The following is a 25,072-nucleotide window of genomic DNA, read 5'->3' as shown; positions in this document are numbered from 1 at the left end:
AACACTACTCAGCTGCAAACACAGGTCATTTCTTATGAAAAGGACAGAACAAAGAGCTCAGAGGGTACAGCAAAGGAGAATCACTTCCATGGTCGGGACTAAGTCCTAATCACAGAGCTGGCAGCAGGTATCAGGCTGTATTTCAGAACTGCTATGGACCAGCATGTCTTCCATTTTCCATTTCTGAATGGGGGAGTCTTTAGCAGTTTAACAGAATGTTGGGTATGTGGGTGGCAGAAAATTTGTCCCTTTAGTTCTCAAGTCTTCATACTGAGAGGATTGGTACTCAAGGGGCTATACTCTAGAAACCACACCTAGGAGCCTCATCCCCATCTGTACCTGGTGAAAGATGGTAAGATCCTGGACTCAAGCCTGAGCCTGACACCATAACAATTGAGACTTGTGGGGGAACTGAGTAGGGATAAGTGTATTCTTCATGTGGAAGGAATATAAAAATTGTGGCCAGTGGGTAGTTTATGCTGGTTTTTAAATGTATCCATAAGTTTTTGAAAAAAATTATCCCATAAAAAAAGGTAGACTATGGGCCAAGCATAAGTGACTTATTCCTAATGAACAGAATATGGTGAAAGAGATGCTGTGTGAATTGCAAGGCGAGGTTAGACAAGGCAACACAGCTTCTTCCTGGCTCTTAACCTTGGAACCCAGCCCCATGTTGTGAGGAAGCTCAGGTCACAAAGAGAGCCTAGGTGTTCAGGGTAGGTGTTCCAACTGAGGGGAAGAGAGGCCAGCTGTCCTGGTTATGCTTTTCCTAAGTATAGATTGTGAACAAAATAAATGTTGCTTATTTCAGCTACTAAACTTTGAGGAGATTTTTAGGAAAAAACAGATAGAAAAGTGGATGAAAAAAAGAGATAATAAGAAACATAACTTAGACACAGTAGAAATTGGTTTCCTATAAACTGGAATCTAATAAATGTTGAGATTAATTTAAAATGACAAACAATGCTGATGAGAAGAAGCAGATAACTAGAAGAAAGACCTAAGAACTATTCAGGAGGAAGTTTCGGGCAGGTTCCCTTCACTTACAATTTCTTACAAATAGGCAGGTATGCCTCTTCAGAATTTCCCCTCAAGTTTGAAGATAAGGAAGATTGGTAAGCAAGGAGACATATGAAGTGTAATAGTTGAAAAACAACTAGAAATCGTCAGTTTAATTACCAGAATCAGACTTTTTTACCTCATCTCAATTAACTGAAATTCTAAGGGATAGGCAACTTTGAATATTTATTAATCTAGGACTCAATCTTCATTGTCCTTTCCTCAGAGAGGAAATAAAACATCATGGAAGCATTTTTAATCTTCTCAGTAGTAAAACAAATGGAATGTCCTTTGGCAGTATATAATTAAATATAATTTTTCCTTTACCTTACTTAAAGCTTGTTTGTAAGGGAAGGTAGGATATCTCATTTTTACATTGTACCACAGTGCTTCTGTATATCATACACACTGGCTTTGAAATTTTGAAATTCAAATTACTAATCTATTATTTGTCCCAGATAAATTATTACCTTTTTAAAAAAATTTATTTTATTTATTTTATTTATTTTTGGCTGTGTTGGGTCTTCGTTGCTGTGCACAGGCTTTCTCTAGTTGCGGCGAGCAGGGGCTACTCTTTGTGGAGGTGTACAGGCTTCTCATTACGGTGGCTTCTCTTGTTGTGGAACACAGGTTCTAGGTGCATGGGCTTCAGTAGTTGTGGCACACAGGTTCCACAGCTGTGGCTTGCGGGCCCTAGAGTGCAGGCTCAGTAGTTGTGGCGCATGGGCTTAGTTGCTCCATGGCATGTGGGATCTTCCCGGACCTGGGCTTGAACCATTGTCCCCTGCATTGGCAGGCAGATTCTTAACCACTGCACCACCAGAGAAGCCCTACCTGGTTTTTAACAGCTATACTCTTAAAAATTTTTCTTTGGATGGGATGAAATAGTTATTCTATTCATTATGTGTTAAGCTATAAAGTACAGCTATGCATCTCTTTCTTTTTCAATCAAAGAAGGTAGATACAGGGAACTGTGGTTTCTGAGAATGCAGGATCTATGTCAAGAACAAGATCAGCACGAGTGTTATACACAAGAACCACATCAAAAGATGATTTAATTGTGAATTGCAACATGATGGCTTAGAGAGACTTCCAACGAGGAAAGCTGACAGCCCAGACTTAATCTTCTCCTAGATGGTGAAACCTATGGATGAGTCTATGAATTATAATGAGCTAAACATAATGAAGCAGATAGCAGACGAAGTCAGCAGATCTCGTGACCAAGATTTGATGGAAACTGGAGTGAAGTGGGAGGCACTGGGTGAGAGACTAAAGGTCTGAATGGAGGGAGAAAAAAAGGAATGGACTTTACCTTTGTAAACCTACTTCCCATTGTGTCATGGGGTCAGTGAGGCATAAGCTGGCCACAGGCTCCTTCAAGAGGCAAAAAACCTCCACGGAAGTAGAGTTAAAGACATTCCACTACACTGACTTTTTATTATTACATAAAACAACTGGTAAGATGCAAGATGATGAAGAAAGAATTCTCATAAAATCTGACTTGATACTGGCATAGGACAGGCATATAGATCAATGCGTTACCATTGAGGATGTAAAAGGAAAGCCCCACATTTACGGCCAACTGATTGTAAGAGTGCCAAATAATTGAATGAGACAATAGTTTTTTTAACAAATGGTACTGGGACAACAGAATATCCACATACAAAAGAATAAAATTAGACCTCTACCTCATACCATATGTAGAAATTAAGTCAATATGCAAGAGCTAAAACTACAAAATTCTTAGAAGAAAACACAGGTGTTTATCTTCATGACTGGATTTGGCAATTCTTAGATATGACACCAAAAGACAATAATCGAATAACTGAACTTCATCAATATTAAAGACTTCTGTGTTTTGAATGACACCATCAAGAAGGGGAAAGGGCAAACTCCTGAGTGAGAGAAAATACTTGAAAATCCTATATCCGATCGAAGATTTGTATCTAGGATACAAAAAGAACTCTTACAATTCAATAATAAAAAGACAATCCAACTTAAAAATGGGCAAAAAGTTGAATAGACAGTTCTTCAAAGATGATACACAGATAGACAATAAGCACATGAAAAATGCCTCAACGTTATTAGTCAACAGCAAAACGCAAAACAAAACCACAATGAGATGCCACTTCACACCTACTAGGATGGCTATAATCAGAAAGACGGGTAATGACAAGTGTTGCCGGGCATGTAGAGAAATTGGAATGCTTACACACTTTGGATAAAAATGTAAAATGGTGCAGCCACTCTGGAAAACAGTACGGCAGTTCCTCAAAAATTTAAACAGAGTTACCATATGATACAGCAATTCCATTCATAAGTATATTCCAAAAAGAAATGAAAAAAATATGTTCACACCAGAACTTGGACATGAACGTTCATAGCAGCATTATTAACAATAGCCAAAAAAGCGGAAACAACCCAAAGGTCCATCAACTGATGAATGGATAAATAAAAGGTGGTATGTCCATACAAATGAGTATTATTCAGCAATAAAAAGAAAGTATTGATCCACGCTACAAAACAGATGTACCTTAAAAATATTATGCTGAATGAAAGAAGGCAGTCACAAAGGACCCCATATTCTGTGATTCCACTGACATGAAATATCCAAAATAGGCAAATCTATAGAAACAGGGAGTACAGTCGTGGTACTAGGGCTGGGAGTAGGAGGAAGGGAAAACTGGCACAGGGTGATGGCTAAAAAGTATAGGGTTTCTTTTTAGGGTGATGAAAATGGTCTAAAATGGATTGTGGTGATAACTGTATAACTCTTTGAATATGCTAAAAGTCACTGAATTGTACAGTTTAAATGAGTGAACTGCATGGTATGTTCATTATATTTCAATAAAGCTGTCACCAAAAAATAATGGATGCTTTGGGGTAATGGTGTGCTGCTCAGCTTCAGATCCCTAGCCATGGTTCAAGACACAAACAGTCAACAGTGTGCCCTTTTTATGGAAAAAATATATAGGAAAAAGCTGTCTTTTTTACTGGTATCAAGTCTAAAAAATTAAGAGACAAATCTATGTTTCACTGCTCAAAGCATGGAGTGATTTATATTTCCCCCAATTAAGTGACTTTTGGGTCCCAAAACTGATTAAAAATTACCTTATGTTTTAGCATATTAATCTGAATATCCATTTCACTTTGACTGGTTTTTAAATCTCCATGGAAACTAAGCTCTCCATTTTCATATTCATTTAACTTCCTTCTTGGCATTTTTAAGAGTTTCTTAAGTCTGTAGAAATGCATAGAATGAATAAGTCAAGTTCTTTAAGAGTAGATAATTAATAACTATTTAAACAGATATATGTTCTATCATATAAAATGAACTCTATAAATTATAATCCTTTCTCATCTGTTCTAATCTAATATGGTTTGAAAGCATAATAACTAAATTATAATCTCAGGTAAATAATATGAAGAAAAATTTTATGACACATGCTAAGTAAAGAGTTAATATAGTAGGTGTATACATATATTATACGGTTCTTATAAGGAAGCTGTTATTAGTATCCATTTTTAGTATGTTAATATGAAATACTAACTTATTATTAAACACTAGTTATAAACCAGACATCAGTATCCAAGCTGAAGAAGAAGAGCATATCATATATGAATGTTTTGAAAAGACACAAAAAGACATTTTGGTACCTACTGACCACAGCCTCTACAAGAAGCAAAGAAATAACACACAAAAAATCATCGACACTCACTCACTCAAAATAGAAAAAGAAACAAGAAAGAACAATCTTTGGAGTCTGAGCTGATGGAGAAGAAAACCAGGCTGAGCTTCATAAAAAAGGAAATCAGCAGAGAGAGAATGTGTACCAGTCTCTTCAAGCTGTTTTAAGAGATCTAGAAATCTTGCCCAGCACAATGTTAACAAAATGCCAAGCAATGTAGAGAAAATTAAATGAGAGAAAAATACTTATGAGAATCAGGGAAGAACCATAAGTACAATACCAAAATCCACAGATGCTCAAGTCCTCCTAAGCACATACTCCTGTATACTTTAAATCATCTCTAGATCACTTATAATACCTAATACAAGGTAAGTGCTATGTAAATAGTTATAAATACAATGTAAATAAATTCTATGGAAATAGTTGCCACCTGAGGCCAATCCAAGTTTTGCTTTTGGGAACTCTCTGGAATTTTTTCCCCCTGAATACCTTCAATCTGAGGTTGGTTGAATCTGTGGATGCTGAGGGCTAACTGTGCTCAGCAAATAACCGGAAAGGAAGCCATGTGGAGGCATCACAGACATTGGGAAACACTCTTATTATTATTTTTTTTAATCTGAGTGGTCAAAACATGATCATTAAATTTATTATTCTTTAAGTCATACATATGTTTTTGTATGTATATTTTAGAACTAAACTTTTAGAGCAGAAAGAAAACATAAGCAAAATCAAGATAGTTTTTGATGTTGTTAAACAGTGACACAAATAGGTTTTTAGATATTAAAATACTTGAATGCTGAAGGGGAAGAACACAACTAAAAGAAGGCAGGATTACCCAAAAAGAGCAAAGATATCTTGCAGACATAAAAATTCAAGGTAGATGATGAAGAGCAGAGTGACATTACTATATGCAAGGCACACTATTGTTATTGTTTTAGAAATCATTAAAGAGGAACTGTAGTACTGGGGCACTCAAAACAGTTTCAGATTGTGCTGTGAGTTTCTAAAGTAAACTTTTAAATAGGATGGATGATTTAAGTATGAATATACACATATAAAATGAATTTGTATCTAAGGTTTTAATAAAACAAAATTATAGTTAAATCAATTAATTGTTGAAATTATCAGAAATATTAAAATCTTACCCAGTAATCTCTTTTTCAAATTCACTATTTTTCTTCATTTCTGGATCCAAACTATATTCCAGAGACTGTTTTAACTCAATATATTTCTTTAATTGCTCCTTTTCATCCTCAAAAAAAATTTTTTAAATTATTTTTTAAAACCGAGAGACTTACTCTTCTTTCTTAAAAATATTACTTCTCATGAGTTCATGAGTAATATACGTTTACAGTGAAACACAGTTTATAAACCTGATGCCAATAAGGACAGATTTCAAAAATAATGACTTTTCTTGAAACAGCTTATATTGATTTTTCATTTTCATCATTTTTCTAGAATTTAAATTGCCAAAATTTATTTGTTAAAAACAGACGTTTTGGGACTTCCCTGGTGGCATGGTGGATAAGACTCTGTGCTCCCAATGCAGGGGACCTGGGTTCAATCCTTAGTCAGAGAACTAGATACCACATGCAGGCCGCAACTAAGAGGTTGCATGCCACAACTAAGGAGCACACCTGCTGCAACTGGGGAGCCCGCCTGCTGCAACCAAGACTTGGAGCAACCAAATAATAATAATAATAATAATATATAAATAAGTAAATAAATAACCCAGAGGTTTTTACACGTTAGTGAAAGTTTTTTAAGGAGTGGTTATATTTACGTTTTAGTTTCTAAAGATGCCCTAGAAACATTTTCATCAGTGGTTTAAGATATTCCAGGTCTTGTTAAATCACATCTTATTAATATAATCTTTGAAAAATTCCAACACAAGATAAAGCCTTTCATTCTCTGTAAGCATTCTTCCATAGGTTTCAATTTCTCCATTTCTATTAACAATTCTTCTCTTTAAATAAAGTTTAAGTCTTCTATACACTAAATAATAATGTAACTTCGGGCTTCTCTGGTGGCGCAGTGTTTGAGAGTCTGCCTGCTGATGCAAGGGACACGGGTTCGTGCCCCAGTACGGGAAGATCCCACATGCCTTGGAGTGGCTGGGCCCGTGAGCCATGGCCGCTGAGCCTGCGCGACCGGAGCCTGTGCTCTGCAGCGGGAGAGGCCGCAACAGTGAGAGGCCCGCGTACCGCAAAAAAAAAAAAAAAAAAAAAAAAAGTAACTTCTTCTTGATTCTTGTAGCTTTTTCTCTCATCCTTTTTCTCCCTCACCCCCGCTACTGGACTCTTACATTGTTTTTTTAATTAATTAATTAATTTTATTTATTTATTTTTGGCTGTGTTGGGTCTTTGTTGCTGCGTGCGGGCTTTCTCTACTTGTGGTGAGCAGGGGCTACTCTTCGTTGTGGTGCATGGGCTTCTCATTGCAGTGACTTCTCTTGTTGCAGAGCATGAGCTCTAGGCACATGGGCTCAGTAGTTGTGGCTTGCGGGCTCTAGAGAGCAGGCTCAGTATTTGTGGCTCACAAGCTTAGTTGCTCGGCAGCATGTGGGATCTTCCCGGACCAAGGCTCGAACCTGCATTGGCAGGTGGATTCTTAACAACTGCACTACTAGGGAAGCCCTGGACTCTTACATTCTTTTTTTTTATTATTATTATCAAAAAGTTTATTTCTTCTTTTTTAAAATTAAAAAAAATTTTTTTTGCTTTATAACAAATTTAATCAGTTATACATATACATATGTTCCCATATCCCCTCCATTTTGCGTCTCCCTCCCACCTTCCCTATCCCACCCCTCCAGGCGGTCACAAAGCACCGAGCTGATCTCCCTGTGCTATGCGGCTGCTTCCCGCTAGCTATCTACCTTACGTTTGGTAGTGTATATATGTCCATGCTGCTCTTTCACTTTGTCACAGCTTACACTTCCCCCTCCCCATATCCTCAAGTCCATGCTCTAGTAGGTCTGTGTCTTTATTCCTGTCTTACCCCTAGGTTCTTCATGACATTTTTTTTCTTAAATTCCATATATATGTGTCAGCATACAGTATTTGTCTTTCTCTTTCTGACTTACTTCACTCTGTATGACAGGCTCTAGGTCCATCCACCTCATTACAAATAGCTCAATTTCGTTTCTTTTTATGGCTGAGTAATATTCCATTGTATATATGTGCCACATCTTCTTTACCCATTCATCCGATGATGGACACTTAGGTTGTTTCCATCTCCGGGCTATTGTAAATAGGGCTGCTATGAACATTTTGGTACATGTCTCTTTTTGAATTATGGTTTTCTCAGGGTATATGCCTATTAGTGGGATTGCTGGGTCATATGGTAGTTCTATTTGTAGTTTTTTAAGGAACCTCCATACCGTTCTCCATAGTGGCTGTACCAATTCACATTCCCACCAGCAGTGCAAGAGTGTTCCCTTTTTTCCACACCCTCTCCAGCATTTATTGTTTCTAGATTTTTTGATGATGGCCATTCTGACTGGTGTGAGGTGATATCTCATTGTAGTTTTGATTTGCATTTCTCTAATGAGTAAAGATGTTGAGCATCCTTTCATGTGTTTGTTGGCAGTCTGTATATCTTCTGTGGAGAAATGTCTATTCAGGTCTTCTGCCCATTTTTGGATTGGGTTGTTTGTTTTTTTGTTATTGAGCTGCATGAGCTGCTTATAAATTTTGGAGATTAATCCTTTGTCAGTTGCTTCATTTGCAAATATTTCCTCCCATTCTGACGGTTGTCTTTTCGTCTTGTTTATGGTTTCCTTTGCTGTGCAAAAGCTTTGAAGTTTCATTAGGTCCCATGTGTTTATTTTTGTCTTTATTTCCATTTCTCTAGGAGGTGGGTCAAAAAGGATCTTGCTGTGATTTATGTCATAGAGTGTTCTGCCTATGTTTTCCTCTAAGAGTTTGATAGTGTCTGGCCTTACATTTAGGTCTTTAATCCATTTTGAGCTTATTTTTGTGTATGGTGTTAGGGAGTGATCTAATCTCATACTTTTACATGTCCCTGTCCAGTTTTCCCAGCACCACTTATTGAAGAGACTGTCCTTTCTCCACTGTACATTCCTGCCGCCTTTATCAAAGATAAGGTGACCATATGTCCGTGGGTTTATCTCTGGGCTTTCTATCCTGTTCCATTGATCTATCTTTCTGTTTTTGTGCCAGTACCATACTGTCTTGATTACTGTAGCTTTGTAGTATAGTCTGAAGTCAGGGAGCCTGATTCCTCCAGCTCCATTCTTCGTTCTCAAGATTGCTTTGGCTATTCGGGGTCTTTTGTGTTTCCATACAAATTGTGAAATTTTTTGTTCTAGTTCTGTGAAAAATGCCATTGGTAGTTTGATAGGGATTGCATTCAATCTGTAGATTGCTTTGGGTAGTAGAGTCATTTTCACAATGTTGATTTTTCCAATCCAAGAACATGGTACATCTCTCCATCTATTTGTATCATCTTTAATTTCTTTCATCAGTGTCTTATAATTTTCTGCATACAGGTCTTTTGTCTCCTTAGGTAGGTTTATTCCTAGATATTTTTTTCTTTTTGTTGCAGTGGTAAATGGGAGTGTATCCTTGATTCCACTTTCAGATTTTTCATCATTAGTATATAGGAATGCCAGAGATTTCTGTGCATTAATTTTGTATCCTGCAACTTTACCAAATTCATTGATTAGCTCTAGTAGTTTTCTGGTAGCATCTTTAGGATTCTCTATGTATAGTATCATGTCATCTGCAAACAGTGACAGCTTTACTTCTTCTTTTCCCATTTGGATTCCTTTTATTTCCTTTTCTTCTCTGATTGCTGTGGCTAAAACTTCCAAAACTATGTTGAATAAGAGTGGTGAGAGTGGGCAACCTTGTCTTGTTCCTGATCTTAGTGGAAATGGTTTCAGTTTTTCACCCTTGAGGACGATGCTGGCTGTGGGTTTGTCATATATGGCCTTTATTATGTTGAGGAAAGTTCCCTCTATGCCTACTTTCTGCAGGGTTTTTATCATAAATGGGTGTTGAATTTTGTCGAAAGCTTTCTCTGCATCTATTGAGATTATCATATGGTTTTTCTCCTTCAATTTGTTAATATGGTGTATCACGTTGATTGATTTGTGTATATTGAAGAATCCTTGCATTCCTGGAATAAACCCCACTTGATCATCGTGTATGATCCTTTGAATGTGCTGTTGGATTCTGTTTGCTAGTATTTTGTCGAGGATTTTTGCATCTATGTTCATCAGAGATATTGGCCTGTAGTTTTCTTTCTTTGTGACATCCTTTTCTGGTTTTGGTATCAAGATGATGGTGGCATCGTAGAATGAGTTTGGGAGTGTTCCTCCCTCTGCTATATTTTGGAAGAGTTTGAGAAGGATAGGTGTTAGCTCTTCTCTAAATGCTTGATAGAATTCGCCTGTGAAGCCATCTGGTCCTGGGCTTTTGTGACTCTTACATTCTTTAACGCATGGTCTCATCCATAATTCATCTTTCATCACTTATTCTCTTCTTTTACACTAAATTGACTTTCAATCTTGTAACTCCACTAAAAGTTTTGAGGGTCATCAAGAACCGTTTCTTCTTCAGTCCTTACCCTGCTTCACTTCTCAGCAGCAACCGCGAACATGACCACACTCTGCCTCTGCTCCTCTGAGCCCACCTCAGTCTGAATGACAGTAACCCTTGATGTTCAGTCCTTGACCCTTTCTAATTCTCTTTCTAAATTCTCTCAGGGCTCCTTACATCTCAAGGCTTTGTACCAGATTCCCTAACCTGCCTTTCCAGCCTTGACCCCTTTGCTGAGATCACCTGTACTTTTCTCTCCCCCTTCTTGCTCCTCATAGACAACATCCTCAGCCACACTCATGAGCCATTACTCAGTGTGGATTATCCTTGTACAGAGCTATTCTTGGACACTTTACGTTTATTCTTATTGGTGTTACTTTGAGTGTAGTGTTATTTTCTAATCTTGGGGGGCACCCTCACCCTTAGGATGTTGACCAGCATACTTTGTCTTTATTTTCTTTTACAATGCGAAAGCTTTTCACAAGGATCAGATTATCAATTATTTGTCCTTGTTTTCTCCTTTTTTTTTTTTTTTTGGCTGCATTGGATCTGCGTTGCTGCGTGTGGGCTTTTACTAGTTGAGGTGAGTGGGGGCTTCTCTTCACTGTGGTGTGTGGGCTTGTCACTGCAGTGGCTTCTCTTGTTGCAGAGCACAGGCTCTAGGAACGTGGGCTGCAGTAGTTGCAGCACATGGGCTCAGTAGTTGTGGCTCGCAGGCTCTAGAGTGCAGGCTCAGTAGTTGTGGTGCACGGGCTTAGTGGCTCCCCGGCATGTGGGATCTTCCCGGACCAGGGATCAAACCCATGTCCAATGCACTGGCAGGCGGATTCCTAACCACTGCACCAGGGAAGTCCCTGCCCTTGTTTTCTTTTGAATAATTTCCTATTCCATAGAGACCTGACCTTATGGAAGTCTTCTGACACTCCTTTCAGGTGAATACTCAACTATATTGTTTGGAGTCTTGAGTCAGCTAGAGCTCTCTCTTCTTTCCGGCCCAGATTCTTCATCTCAACACTGTGCTGACCATATATCTTAACTCAGGTTGGCTCTGGCCTGGGGATTCCTGAGATGAGAACTTTAGGAGAAGCCAGGGCTACTGACTGAGTTGGTGAAAAGCTCTCTCATTAAAATTTTGATTTGTGTAGACCTTAAAGTGGCCAATACTTCTATGTCATAATCCTAACTCATTTCTATAGGAATCTACAGAAAATCCCTCATTATTTTTTTTAATACGCTTAATCAGTGTGGGGTATCCTTACAAAATTTTCAATTTCTGATACCCGAATAGATGTGTTTGACAATGTAAGGGGACATCTGGCACTCTCATTCACATGAGACTCCTTTTGTCAACATATTGTATTGTCACTTGTATGAAAAGTATGCTAATACAATGTGACTAATGCATATCAAGTCTAGAAAAAATAATTTTCAATGTTTCTTTGAACACAAGAAGGGCCAGTCAATAGAATGTTCTAGTTCCCCTGACAGGTATATCTGTATAATGACACTGCATGAATCTAACTATTGTGATGGAAAGAAACGAGTTGGTAGGTGCATCTACCTCATCCCTCCAACTTAGGGTTCAAAATAGAATCTTCTGATTTTTAAATCATAGGTAGCTTCCCCTACAAAGGAGAGTAGAAACGACAGGAGAATCCCTTTCTGCTTGGTAAATAGTTACATAGCTTTCACTATACATTGATAAATTGGAATCCTGGATTACACATCAGTCTTTTCTGAGACTGGCTGTTACACCTTTGAAAGGCTGATTAACTCAAGTGTCTGGGAGAAAAATTGTTCCTGAACTTGCTATGCTAGGAGCATCTGTTACTATGTAAGGCCCTGATTGAGCAGCCATTTCTACTTTTTCACTGGCATCTCTTTTCTTTTTTTAAAGAAAAAAGGGGGACTTCCCTGGAGGTTCAGTGGTTAAGACTTTGCCTTCCAATGCAGGAACTTTGATCCCTGGTCAGGGAGCTAAGATCCCACATGCCTCCTGGCCAAAAAACCAAAACATAAAACAGAAGCAGTATTGTATCAAATTCAATAAAGACTTTAAGAATGGTCCACATCAAAAAAATCTTTAAAAAATAAAGTACAATAAAATCCAAGAAAGGAAAAAATACATTCCTTTCAGAAAAATGCTTACATAGTGACCTAGTATTCCTTCTTGATAAAGAAAATGAACTACAACATTAAAAGTAATTCATTCTCAAAATAGCACTGGAGGGTTTAGATTACAAGGGAAGTTCAGAATTCTAGATCAAATCATTACTCAAATTTCTGGACTCAAACAGATATTTGTGTACCACTGTTCATAGCAGCATTATTAACAATAGCCAGAAGGTGGAAAAATCACAGTGTTCATTGACAGATGAATGAATAAACAAAATGTGGTATATATAAAATATTGCTTTTGGACTGTCACCATCTTTTTAATTAAAGTCTTACTATAAAAATCAATTTTATTATTTCAGTCAACTTCCTCTACAAAGAGGAATTATGCTACCAGTAGCAAGTAGTATCAATATAAAAATAAACTCTTTTATCAATGAGACTTTTCATATTGTCCAAAATATTCTTATATATTACTAGTAAAAAAATTAAAATTCCTTTTCAGCATGACAGAAATTAAGAGATTGACTTACTGAACTTGTACTTAACAGGTTTTTCTGAAGCTCTTCAATTTTATCCGCTTGCTTTTTGACTGTAGCTTTTAACTTGGCATTTTCAATTTCAAGCCTAAAATGCATATTTTAAAATAATTATTCTCACACATAGATTTTAAAATACCACACAGTTTCTGAACAAACACCTGCAGGTTCAATTACATACGTTCTTAGAATTTTGAAAAGTAGATGATTTGGCAATTGTGCCGTTTTCTAGTTGTGTTCTGTGGATAATGTGAAAAATTTAGAAATAATGGAGAAAAATTATGCATTTCAAAATAGCTCAAAGCTGAAATGTTTACCCAGCTTCACAATGATGTATTTATTGTCATAACTGATATAATTCTCATACTATACTGCTTATCTGCTCTATACTTATACTAAGTTATTTTCTGTGCTGCTTTAAATTGTACTTTTGGATGTGATCCTGCGTCTTCTCAGCACATCTCATGGCCTCTGTACGTCGATCCTGTGCTTCTTGCAACTAAAAGGAGAAAAAAAATTTTTTAATTACTGATAATCTAGCAAATCCGCCATCATCTGTTTTTATGTCTTTCATCTGCATATTGTTTATGGCTACTTTCCTGCTGCAACAGCAGAGTTGAGTTGCTACAACAGACACCTTGTGAACCACAAAGCCTAAAATATTTACTATCTGGCCCTTTACAAGTTACTGACCTCTAGTACTAAACCACAACATCATTCATGCTTTAAATTATATTTTATCAAATAAATACACAAATTTATAAATTGGCCAAATGGGGAAAGACATTTATATTTTTTACTCCACGCTCTATACCAACTATAATCTTAAATATCCACATATGTGAATGACCACAGCTTTTCCAGTGATTATGAACGTTCACACTACACACTACTGTTGGTGACAACCAGATGCTTCAGGGACTAGTGTGAGAGGTAGTATCTACACAGGAGCCAGAATGTGTGGGTCTGAGTCCCAATTCCACCAGTTATTTGCTGTATGTCCTTGAGCAAACTACTTAAATTTTCTGTGTCTCAGTTTCTCCAGCCGTAAAATGAAGATAATAATAGCACTGACCTCACTGGGATGTCGGGAAGATTAAATTGGGGGGGGGGTATACATAACTTATGTAGAAAAGTACATGGCACATAGTAAATGCTAAGTGTTTACAATCAGAATTATTACTATTGCTGTATTTTACGTTCTAAACAATTTGATATTTTAGGCAGATGGCATGCCAACAGAAGTGGTCTCCTGTACAAGTCACACTGAAATCATTCTCCATACCATTGAAATTGGCAGTAACAGGGAGCATGAGGACCAGAATGTATGTGCCCAGTACTTCAAAAACTTTCACTGATTCCACTAGTCCTTTTTTCCACTTACAATAATTTATAACTTACTTCCTCTCTATACTACTCAGTGGGCAGTGATCATGGACTAATATGCAAATAGCACCTCCTGGATTGAGTGGTACATAACTTACATGACCATCAGAGGAAGGGTTAAGTCACTGGCTTGGAAATATCACCCTACTGCTAAATCAAAGTTCTGAATGAATTCACTCCCAGCAACTGGTTATGTCTAGAAAGTACTCGGATGAGAAAATTAAGGTTATGTGGTATGGATATTGGAGAAGCTATCCACAGAGCTTTACAGTTGGTGAAGTGCTATCAATGTGAAAATCCCCAGTTCTGGCTGCATAATGAAGGAAGGCAAATTTAGAATTTTTTTCCAGAGTGAGGGGAAAAAAAAAGAACATTTAATTGAACAATTCTCCTCCATTAGATTAAGAGCTTTTAATTGTATATTTAATTGCTTAAAATACATTTTAATATTAGATTATATCAGTATCTCCAAGAAAAAGTTATTGTTATGGTATAAAGTACTTAATTGTATCCTAGCAACTGTTAAGCTAAAATATTTTCAATTTATGCAAGACAGGTGCCGTGCATATCAATAAATATTCCCTGTTAGACAAATTTATACTTAGACGCGATTCTCTCTCATGAAAAAAATTAAAACAGTGTAAAATTAAGGGCTAAACTCTTCTTCACAGACTAGATGACAGGGTCAGTGAGAGCTAGGACAGTCAGAGAGAGAGCTTCATGGAGAAGACTCGGGGCCAGGTCTGAATAAATGGAGGATTAGACAGGAGGAAAAGAAACTGTAAAGACAGAAAGGACAGCATGAGTAAAGGCCAAGAAAAGGTGAAATCAGCCAATTAACTCAGAGGATAAAACCCAACAGCAGGGAGATAAAAATTATGTCCACACAGTAACTTGTAAATGACTGTCCACAGCAGCATTATTAACAGCCCAAAGGTGGAAATAACCCAAAGGCCCATCAACTGATGAATGGATGAATGGCTTAGCCACATAACGTGCTGTTCGACAATAAACAGAAATGGAAGTACTGATATGCGCTATAACATGGATGAACCTCGAAAATGCTACGTCAAATGAGAAAAGCTAATCACAAAGGACCACATACTGTGTGATTCCATTTATATGAAATACCCAGAATAGGCACATCTACAGAGGCAGAGATTAGACTGGTGGTTGCTGGGGCTGAGGGAGATGGGGGCCATGGATGATGGCTAAGGGATGCAGGGTTTTCCTTTGGGGGTGATGGAGATGCTCTATAATTGATGCCAAGTGCACGACTCTCTGAATATACAAGGAGAGATTGAACTACACATTTTAAATGGGTGAATTATATGATATGTGAATTATCTCAATAGCTTTTTAAAAAATACAATGGCAGGATCTAGATAATTTTCTTAATTTTCTATTTTGGGTGTACATACTATACACGATCTGAGTATCTCTACGCTTTTACAATATATCTAAAATGAAAAGAAAATGAAGGCAGTGCCTAACTTCAACTGGTTTGTATAATGACCTTTTTGCACAAGTTATTCTGAAATCCATGAAATAAATATACACAGATACTATATCCATTCACGAAAGTGAAGATGAAACATGACAATTTTATGGAACATTCCATTAAACATTATCCTCTGATTTTATCTGGCTTGCTTCATCATGGTAGTAGAGATATCACTAAAAAATATTGTTTAATAGAAAAAAAAAGTCTCTCAACTTCTGTGAGGAATCACGCACAATTCTCAACTTTCCTAAGGGTAAAGATTGTAAGAAAAAATATATAATGCAAACGGCAGGATGAAAGTCAGAGTTTAAGAAACAAGTGCAATATAAAGATAACAAAATTATAATAAATTTACTTGTAATGAAAAGACAAAAGAAAGCCGTCCATGAAAATGAGTGTCCTAAAACACTTTATCCTATACATTAAGTATTGACACGTTAAATTTCATACATACCTGACTTGTGACTTGACGTAATTTTTTCTTTAAATCCTGTGCCTCATCTTCTAAATTAGTACGATAACGTGACGTGGCCTCCAGTGAAGCCTCTGACATAGATTGCTTTATTAGGGTATCAGCCAGTTCTTGTTGAAGTTGTCTCACAAGTGCCTAATAAGATACTCTGTCACTGATTTTATAAATTACCTTATTATTAAGTTATGTTAATAATAGATAACTCCAACCTATGTACTTTGAAAACTATCACCAGAGACATCAATTTGTCTCCTTCTTCTTGTATGTGCACCTTCCTGCTCACTGAATTTGGTTTAAGACACAGAAGGTGTTACCCTCCGGCCTTATCGCTATTAAGTTACTTAGACAATGGATTCAGTCCCACTATCCACTCCCCGCCCTTCCCGATCAATTTGCTGAGCTTGAGGACCTCCTCAAGTCTCAGAAAGAAATGGGTGTGTAGGTGGGACGAGTGGTGGGAACATCTTCCCTCTTCTCTACTGGAGGCTTCCATTAACTTCAGAGATCCTCACATATTCAATGCAGTGCTCAATAGATTCCTATCTCAGAATTAAAATGAGATCATTCCCATTTTAATTCCTAGAATTAAAATGAGACCTTCAGGGCCTCCCTCTGCCTCCTGATAGCAGCCCCTATGACCCTGTCCCCCACCCTATTCCTGCTACTCATGAATCTGCCACCCCTCACTAGTCTGAAAATGGGAGTCCAATGCCAAATTAATAAGTCACAGAGAGCTACAATTCTCTTTGTATTGGACAGATTTATATCCAAATGATAGTAACTGAGCCTTGAAATGAGAATTATGAGCAAAGTATTTGTAAAAATATTCCAAGTAAATTATAAATAGAAGTGGGAAGATTAAATCAAGTATAGTTTTGCTAAAGCTCACTACTTTAATCCCAAATTATGATTTAATGCAAAGTAGATGCCTTTAAAGAGTTGAGAGGTCATAAGAATACATGGTTTGAGGATGAACTATTTCCCAACTTAATTCAAATTGACATGAATAAAAATAAAATTATATCAACTAAAAAGTTATGACAAACTACTGAAGGAAAAGTACTATGAGATATGGCATCGAAACATCAGTTCATTTGGGAAATCTGGAATTGACTGTCAAGGTAATACACACAACTGAACCTTAATTTCAAAATAATTCATTTTAGATCTGAGCGTTTCATTTATCTGCTTCCTCATGATACTAAAATGTGGTGACAAAAAGATTAAAATTATTAGCTTAGCAGTAGAAGAGTAAATTACTAATACCTGTCTATACCCATTAACAATTTATAACTTAATCTCTTAAAATTTCATAGGTGACACAATGTCTCTACTCAAAGTAAAGCACCTCTCAGGTCTAATTCTTTATTTGCTGGATACAAGGTATGCTTTTAGGCTGATTTACAGTCTATAGATTTATAGTCTATATATTATTTCTATTCAACTAGATTCAACATTTAGCCATAATCAAAATCACTTTGAATTTTCTTTCAGGAAGTCTGAGAATTATTTCTCTTCTTGGATACTTACTTCTCTTTCTGTTTTCTCATTTTCATACTGATACATTCTCTCTTTTAAATGATTACATTCATTGATTAACTCCTTGTTCCTTTCCTCCAGCATCAGACCTTGTTTTTCACTTTCAGCTTGAAGTGTTTTCACAATCTCCTGAAACTGGTCTTGGATGTTAATTACTGTCTTCTCTCTACTGTTGGCTTTGTTTTGCGCATCATCCAGTTGCTGTCTGAGCAATATGTTTTCACTCTGGAGTTGAGATAATCTCTCTTCTAAGGATTCCTGCTTTCCAATGTATTTATTCACTTTGCCTTGTTCGCTTTGATACATGTGTTCAAGTTCCTTCTTTTGACACTGTGCTTGGCTTAGGTCTCTCTGTACACGTTCTAACACCAAAGTCTTTTCTCTGAGAGCATCCCTCGTGTGATGGAACTTGGTTTTTAGGCTACTGAATTTACTTTCAGCTTTAGAAAGTTGCTGGGAAAGCATCTCATTGTTATCTTTCAGGTTAGACACATCAAAATTCATTTTGTCCTGCAAGCGTAACCACTCATCTCTTGGTCTCTGGAAGGCAAGTTCCAGGTCTCTTTTTGATGTCTGACTTTGATGGTGATCATGTATCTTAGCAGCCAGTCTAGAACGATAGGATTCCAGTTCTGTTTCCAGTCTTTCTTTGCTTTGTTTTTCATTCTCCAGCTTAGAGTCTAGCATTGCATTCTCAGCTGTCAGAACATTAAGCTGTCCAGTATATTGGAATATTGTCTTTGTTAATGTTTCCTCATTCAGTTTTATTGTCTTTTGAAGATCATCATTCTTTTCTTTTACAATTTCAATGTCCTCAACATATTTCTTTTCCTTTTCCTGGTTCTGACATTTTATTGTGTCGATTTCCAGTCTTAGCATGGCAACTTCATCCTGCAACATGTGGTTTTTATGTAACAGATCTTTTTCTTTTTCAGGACTATCGGACACCTAAGTGAAATAAAGGAGATTTTTAGCTAGTACTCAATAAATTGACATTTCATGATTTCTTCTGAAAGACTAACCTATATGTTGATACAATGAAAAGGCTGCAATAAGTGGATATCCAACTGGAAAAAATAAGGTTGGATACAAACCTCAGACTTCTTACAAGCAGAAATCCTCAAAAGTTCAAAAACTTAATTGAAGACAATGAATCCATGAAAGTAAAAAACAAACCACAGGAGAATTTTTAAGAAGCTCAGAATTGGAAAGGCCTTTCTCTAAATTATAACAAACCCAGAAGGCTTAAAATAAAAGATTAATAAATCTGACTACACTTAAAAATTGCATCTGATGTGATATATTTATACAGTGGAATACTACTCAGCCATAAAAAAGAATGAAATAATGCCATTTGCAGCAACACGGATGGACCTAGAGACTATGATACTAAACGAAGTAAGCCAGACAGAAAGACAAATATCATATGATATCGCTTATACATGGAATCTAAAAAAATGATACAAATAAACTTATTTACAACACAGAAAGAGACTCACAGATGTAGAAAACAAACTTATGGTTATTGAAGGGGAAAGAGGGGGAGGGATTCATTAGGAGGTTGGAATTAATATATACACACTACTATATAAAAAACAGATAACCCACAATGACCTACTGTGTAGCACAGGGAACTACACTCAATATTTGGAAAAAGAATCTATAAAGGTATATATATATATATATATATATATATATATATATATATATATATATAACTGAAACACTGTGCTGTATACCTGAGACTAACAGAGTATTGTAAATCAACTATACTTCAATAAAAAATAAAATAAAATACCACCTGCTAGCTTAAAAATAATTACATCTGCTATCTAACCTATACAGCTACCCCATAGTAAAAGCCTAGCTCTGTATATATTTCAACATTAAATTTCCGAAAAATTTTTTTTCCTGAGAATATTCCATAAATATTCTATGTTTCTACTATTTATATAGTCCTGAGACTTTTCCATAAATATTCTACATTTCTAATATTTTTATAGTCAGTTACAAGAATCACATCTACTGATAACTGTACTAAGCACTTCTACAAACATCAATTAACTCATTTAGCTATGACAGTCCTGGAAATGAGGAAGTCAAAAATACAAGCAAGCTGCAGGCTTTTCTCCAGGTCTTTTGACTTTACTATGAGTCCACTTACACCAAACCACAGCTAGTTCTCTAGTACAAACATATAAATATGAAATGAGCCTTATATTTCACTATGGTGTATACACTAGTGGTAAATAAGGTAAAATTTATAGAGATCTTAGAAAATCGTGAGATTATTCGCTGCTGCAATAACTTTTATTCTCTCTTCATAATGCTTAAAATAGTAAGGTGGGGGAAATACAATGAACTGTTTCACTAAAAATAAAATACTTATCAATAAATTATCACTAAATAAATATTATGGCATATCTATCACTATTTTCAAAAGTTCCATGTACTGAAATAGGACACTACATGGAGCAAAGTGTTAATTTTCTCACAAGTAGAAGAATGACATCCAAAAGACGGTGTCTGAACTGGCTATACCTTTCCCCCTTACCATCAGTGGAAGGGATAAACTAACCTCTCTATTAATCTATCAAGGAAGTGAAATCACTGCCAAAAACCATAATGTTGTTTTCTTTGTTTGTTTTGGGGTTTTCTCTTTTTTTTTTTTGGTAATTTTTAAAGTTTATTCTAAGGAAATATTTTTTTTTAAGTGCTCAAAAATGTTTTTACGGGCTTCCCTGGTGGCGCAGTGGTTTAGAGTCCACCTGCCGATGCAGGGGACACGGGTTCGTGCCCTGGTTCGGGAAGATTGCACATGCCGCAGAGCGGCTGGGCCCGTGAGCCATGGCCGCTGAGCCTGCACGTCCGGAGCCTGTGCTCCGCAATGGGAGAGGCTACAACAGTGAGAGGCCCACGTACCGCAAAAAAAAAAAAAAAAAAAAAAAAAAGATTTTACAACTAATGTTGCAGCTTTTTTGATACTGAAACATTGTAAGTGATGTGAAAATGTCATTGATGGGGTACTGGTTAAAGAAATGACAGTGAAGCCAAGAACAGACTCTGATTTAGGCACTGAAAATGATGGGGTGCATAGTGATTGACATGTTCACTCCAAAGCAGAGGGCAAGAACGTATTCAGTGCTGGGATTTGGTCGGGTAGTGTTTTCGATGGTGGAGCACACATGGTCTTCCCTGCCTAAACCGCCATCAGGGTGCAGACCTTTCTAGATGGTAGCAATAGTTTTCAGATTATGAAAAGCTCATCAGTTCCTATGGAAAATATTAAAAGCCGCTCCTTGGATGAGGCTATTGTATGTCACTGCTTGACTGTTGCAGACAAATGGATTTAAATTAAAAATACTATTGAATTAAATTTAATTAAATATAATTCAATTATGTTTGAACTAAAAATATTAAATATCCAATGGACGAGAAACGTCACCCCCCCAAAATATACTTAAATAGGTTTTAAATATCCTCTACACTGTCTGTGATATATAGTATTGGTTTTTAAAATATATACATATACAGATACATAGACACAAATATTTGAAAATGATTAAAGAAAATATCTCAGAATTCATTTCCTTATTAGTCATTTCTATCTCCTTTTGTTTGGCAAGGTGATTGTAAAATTCTGGCATTCTGCTCTCGAGAAAGCTGCCTCTGAGCGTCATTTCGCTCTTCTACAACCTGGAGACACATTTCATGAGGTTTTTGATCTCATAACATTAAAAAAAAAGTAAAAAGCTTAAGAGCAGAATTAAAAAAAATAACTGTTAAAAGGAAGTAGCCTTTTAAAATAAACACAAAGATATTTATCCCACATGAATAACTTAAGATTTTAATTTAAATGACTGCTAAACTTATCACAGAGCAAAAATACAGGGAGATATAGTATTGTGAAAGAAAATCTTTTAACAAAGCATTTAACTAGTTCCATCGCAGTCTCAAGGCAATTTACCCTGTATTTTAACATAGAAAAGCCAAAATTAACACATGGATTGGAATTAAGAATATTACTTTCGAATGGACCAAAAATGCCAATCATTATGTTAATCATTAAGCTTAATTTACCTTCCATTCCTCCATTCAGAAAACATACACAGAGAATGTATTAGAAGCTAAGAATGGCAAGAAATTAATAGCTTAAGCTACAAATGTCATAGTTCACATTTAGGATGAGATAACACTTTTTATTTGTTTTAAACCTAAATAATATATATTAAATCAAAGAGATATTACAAATAATACTGAGGAAATACTGTTGGAAATTTGAAATTTTCACCAAAGATTAACTTACCTGATTCAGATTATTTCTCACAGTCTTCAGTTCCATGTCTAGTGCTCTGAGAGTGAGTTCAAGTTGTTGTTTCATTTCAACTTCTTTACTGTATTGCTCTTCTTTTCTTCTTAACTGCTCCCTAATTTTTTCATATAACCTGTCAGCATTTCTTCTCTTCTTTTTTTCTTGTTTTAGGGTGAATCTGCAGTTAAAAATGCTTACCTTAAAATGTGTTTTGTTGGAAAATAAAAAGTTCATTTTATGATCTGGCTCTTCACCCGCTGATTTAGTATCCTAATGAAATTTCTGTTCTCCAGTTTTTTTTTCCTTTCTAGGTCTCATATTTTTAATTCCTCACTTCAATCTCTTCATAAAGATATATATACTTGAAAGGTAGCAATGAAAAAACATTCTGCCACTTAAGTAAGTTTTAGTCAAGAGTAACTCTGGTGAATAGTGTAGGAAAGAAATTTTGAAATTATTCAGTGAAGTTAGGCCGAAAATTACCCTGTTTTCCACACTGTCATAATTACTCCTCCTTTAGGACAGATAATTTACTTACTAGTTAAAAAGAGAAGCTGTTGTTTAGAAACAAGTTTATAAGTTCACTAGAAATAAAATTTCAACTTCATAAAATACTACAGGTACCCCTAAATGACTTACAGTGCCAGATAAAATCTGCAGATGCCTTTTACAGAACATATATCTTCAGACACTGTAATCCAAGACTAGGCTAGGGAGTCTAATATCTGTTGCCCCACACTTTTTATGTTTCTTCTTTTGCAACCTTTTCAACTTGTTGATTATTATCTATTTAATAAATAATTTTAAATTCCGTAAGGCAGGATCCATATTAATTAATTAAATAGAGAGTATTTTGTGCTTTCAGCACAAACCTGTGAACTAATTTTATCTCTGTATGAAAGAGATATTGAATAAACTAATCAGTAATCACCTTCCATTTTTACCTTTTATTTCATCCATGCATATGTTAAGAATAAAACTACATAAATGTTTTTAAAAATTTTGTCTTCAGAAAAATGGCCATTTCATACTTCTGTGGGTGGGAGTGTAAAGAAATATAAACTTTCTGGAGAACAATTTAGAAACATGGATCAAAGACCTTTTTAAAAAGTTCTCATACTTTAACCAAATAACACAATATTAAAGAATTTATTCCAAATAAATAATCAGAAATGTAGAAATGAATTTATAGAAGAGACATTCCTTGTAGCATTAAATATAATACAGAAAAATGAAAAATAACTGACATTCAATTTGCTAAAAAAATAATGACCATAATTCAAAAAGACACAAGCACCCCCAATGTTCATTGCAGCACTATTTACAATAGCCAGGACATGGAAGCAATGTAAATGCCCATCAACAGACGAATGGATAAAGAAGATGTGGCACATATATACAATGGGATATTACTCAGCCATAAAAAGGAACAAAACTGGGTCATTTGTTGAGACGTGGTTGGATCTAGGGACTGTCATACAGAGTGAAGTAAGTCAGAAAGAGAAAAACAAATATCGTATGTTAATGCATATATGTGGAATCTAGAAAAATGGTACAGGTAAACTGGTTTGCAAGGCAGAAATAGAGACACAGATGTAGAGAACAAACGTATAGACACCAAGTGGGGAAAGCAGGGGGGTGGGATGAACTTGGAGCTTGGGATTGACATGTATACACTAATATGTATAAAATGGATAACTAATAAGAACCTGCTGTATAAAAAAATAAAATTAAAAAAAGAGAGATTACAAAAAAATGAGGCTTTGTATGGAGGACTTCTGTATGGCCATGAAAATGATGATTTGGAAATATATACATTAAATTATTAGTAGAAGTATCCACTGTTAAGAACTTGCTGTATTATTTCCAAGAATTTCACACTCCACAATACTAATGAAGTTTTCTCCCCTGTAAAATCCCAGCAGGTAAGTTAGCAATTATAAAACTTCCCATAATATTAAAGTAAATACACATCTGTAGTATTACACTAAATAAAAACAGTTCAAATATTTCTTGAAAACCAAGATGTTCAATACCTCAAGCTGCAGAGCTCTTGTTCCCACTCCACTTTTTGATGCTCTAACTCTGATTTCATTTCTTTTGTTTCTGATAGCTCCTTTTGTAGCCCAGTAACCTTACTTTCCATTTTTTTATTTTTTTCTGTAAGTAGTTCACAGTTATCTTTTTTAAGATCTATTAATCTTTCATATGAAAGAACTGCATCCCGAATTTTCAATAAGCTAACAGAATCTGCATTAGGAAGAAAACAAAGATAGAAATAAAATATATGAGTAATTTTTATGTATAAAGCACTGTGCATTTTCACCTTCACTCATCCATACATTTAACAAATACCTTTTTTTTTTTTTTGGCCATGCCGCACAGCATGCGGGACCTTAATTCCCTGACCAGGAATTCAAGTGGCTAAATATACAATGCCCCAAAGAGGTGGAGGAAAGAAACAGAAAAAAAAAAATATTTGAGGAAAAGAATGGCCAACAACTTTCTAAACTTAATGAAAACTACAATCCCACAGATCCAGGAGGATCTGGCAAGGAGAGAAGAAGTGGAAGTAAACTATTTTGTAATATTCTTATCCTATATATGATGTGGTACAATATTACTTGAAGGTGGACTGTGATAACCCTAAGTAAAATACTGTAAACCCTAAAGCAACCACTAAAATAGTGAACAAAAGAGTTACAGTTAATAAACCAAAAAAAAAAAAAGAAATAAAACTACATCATAAAAATTACTTGATTAATCTAAAAGATGGCAGAAAAAGAAAAGGGGAACAAAGAACAGATGGGATAAACAGAAATCAAACAGCATAATGACAGATTCATACCTACTGTATCACTAATCACGTTAAGTGAAAATGGTCTGAAAA

General features: G+C 35.8%; 1 protein-coding gene across 1 annotated transcript in view; it reads right to left on the bottom strand.

Annotated features, from left to right (window-relative positions):
- LOC132488546 (ankyrin repeat domain-containing protein 26-like) overlaps positions 1 to 25,072 on the bottom strand; it is a 145,026-nt gene that overhangs the window by 12,538 nt on the left and 107,416 nt on the right. Inside the window, 8 exon segments of the mRNA XM_060096844.1 lie at positions 4,171 to 4,300; positions 5,894 to 6,000; positions 12,964 to 13,057; positions 13,398 to 13,468; positions 16,314 to 16,466; positions 17,862 to 18,818; positions 22,177 to 22,360; positions 24,219 to 24,432. Of these exon segments, the coding sequence (XP_059952827.1) occupies positions 4,171 to 4,300; positions 5,894 to 6,000; positions 12,964 to 13,057; positions 13,398 to 13,468; positions 16,314 to 16,466; positions 17,862 to 18,818; positions 22,177 to 22,360; positions 24,219 to 24,432 (1,910 nt within the window).

This window comes from Mesoplodon densirostris, chromosome 4 (assembly GCF_025265405.1).
Source record: "Mesoplodon densirostris isolate mMesDen1 chromosome 4, mMesDen1 primary haplotype, whole genome shotgun sequence".
In the NCBI taxonomy this organism is placed as follows: domain Eukaryota; kingdom Metazoa; phylum Chordata; class Mammalia; order Artiodactyla; family Ziphiidae; genus Mesoplodon; species Mesoplodon densirostris.
This window is presented reverse-complemented; position numbering and strand designations above follow the sequence as displayed.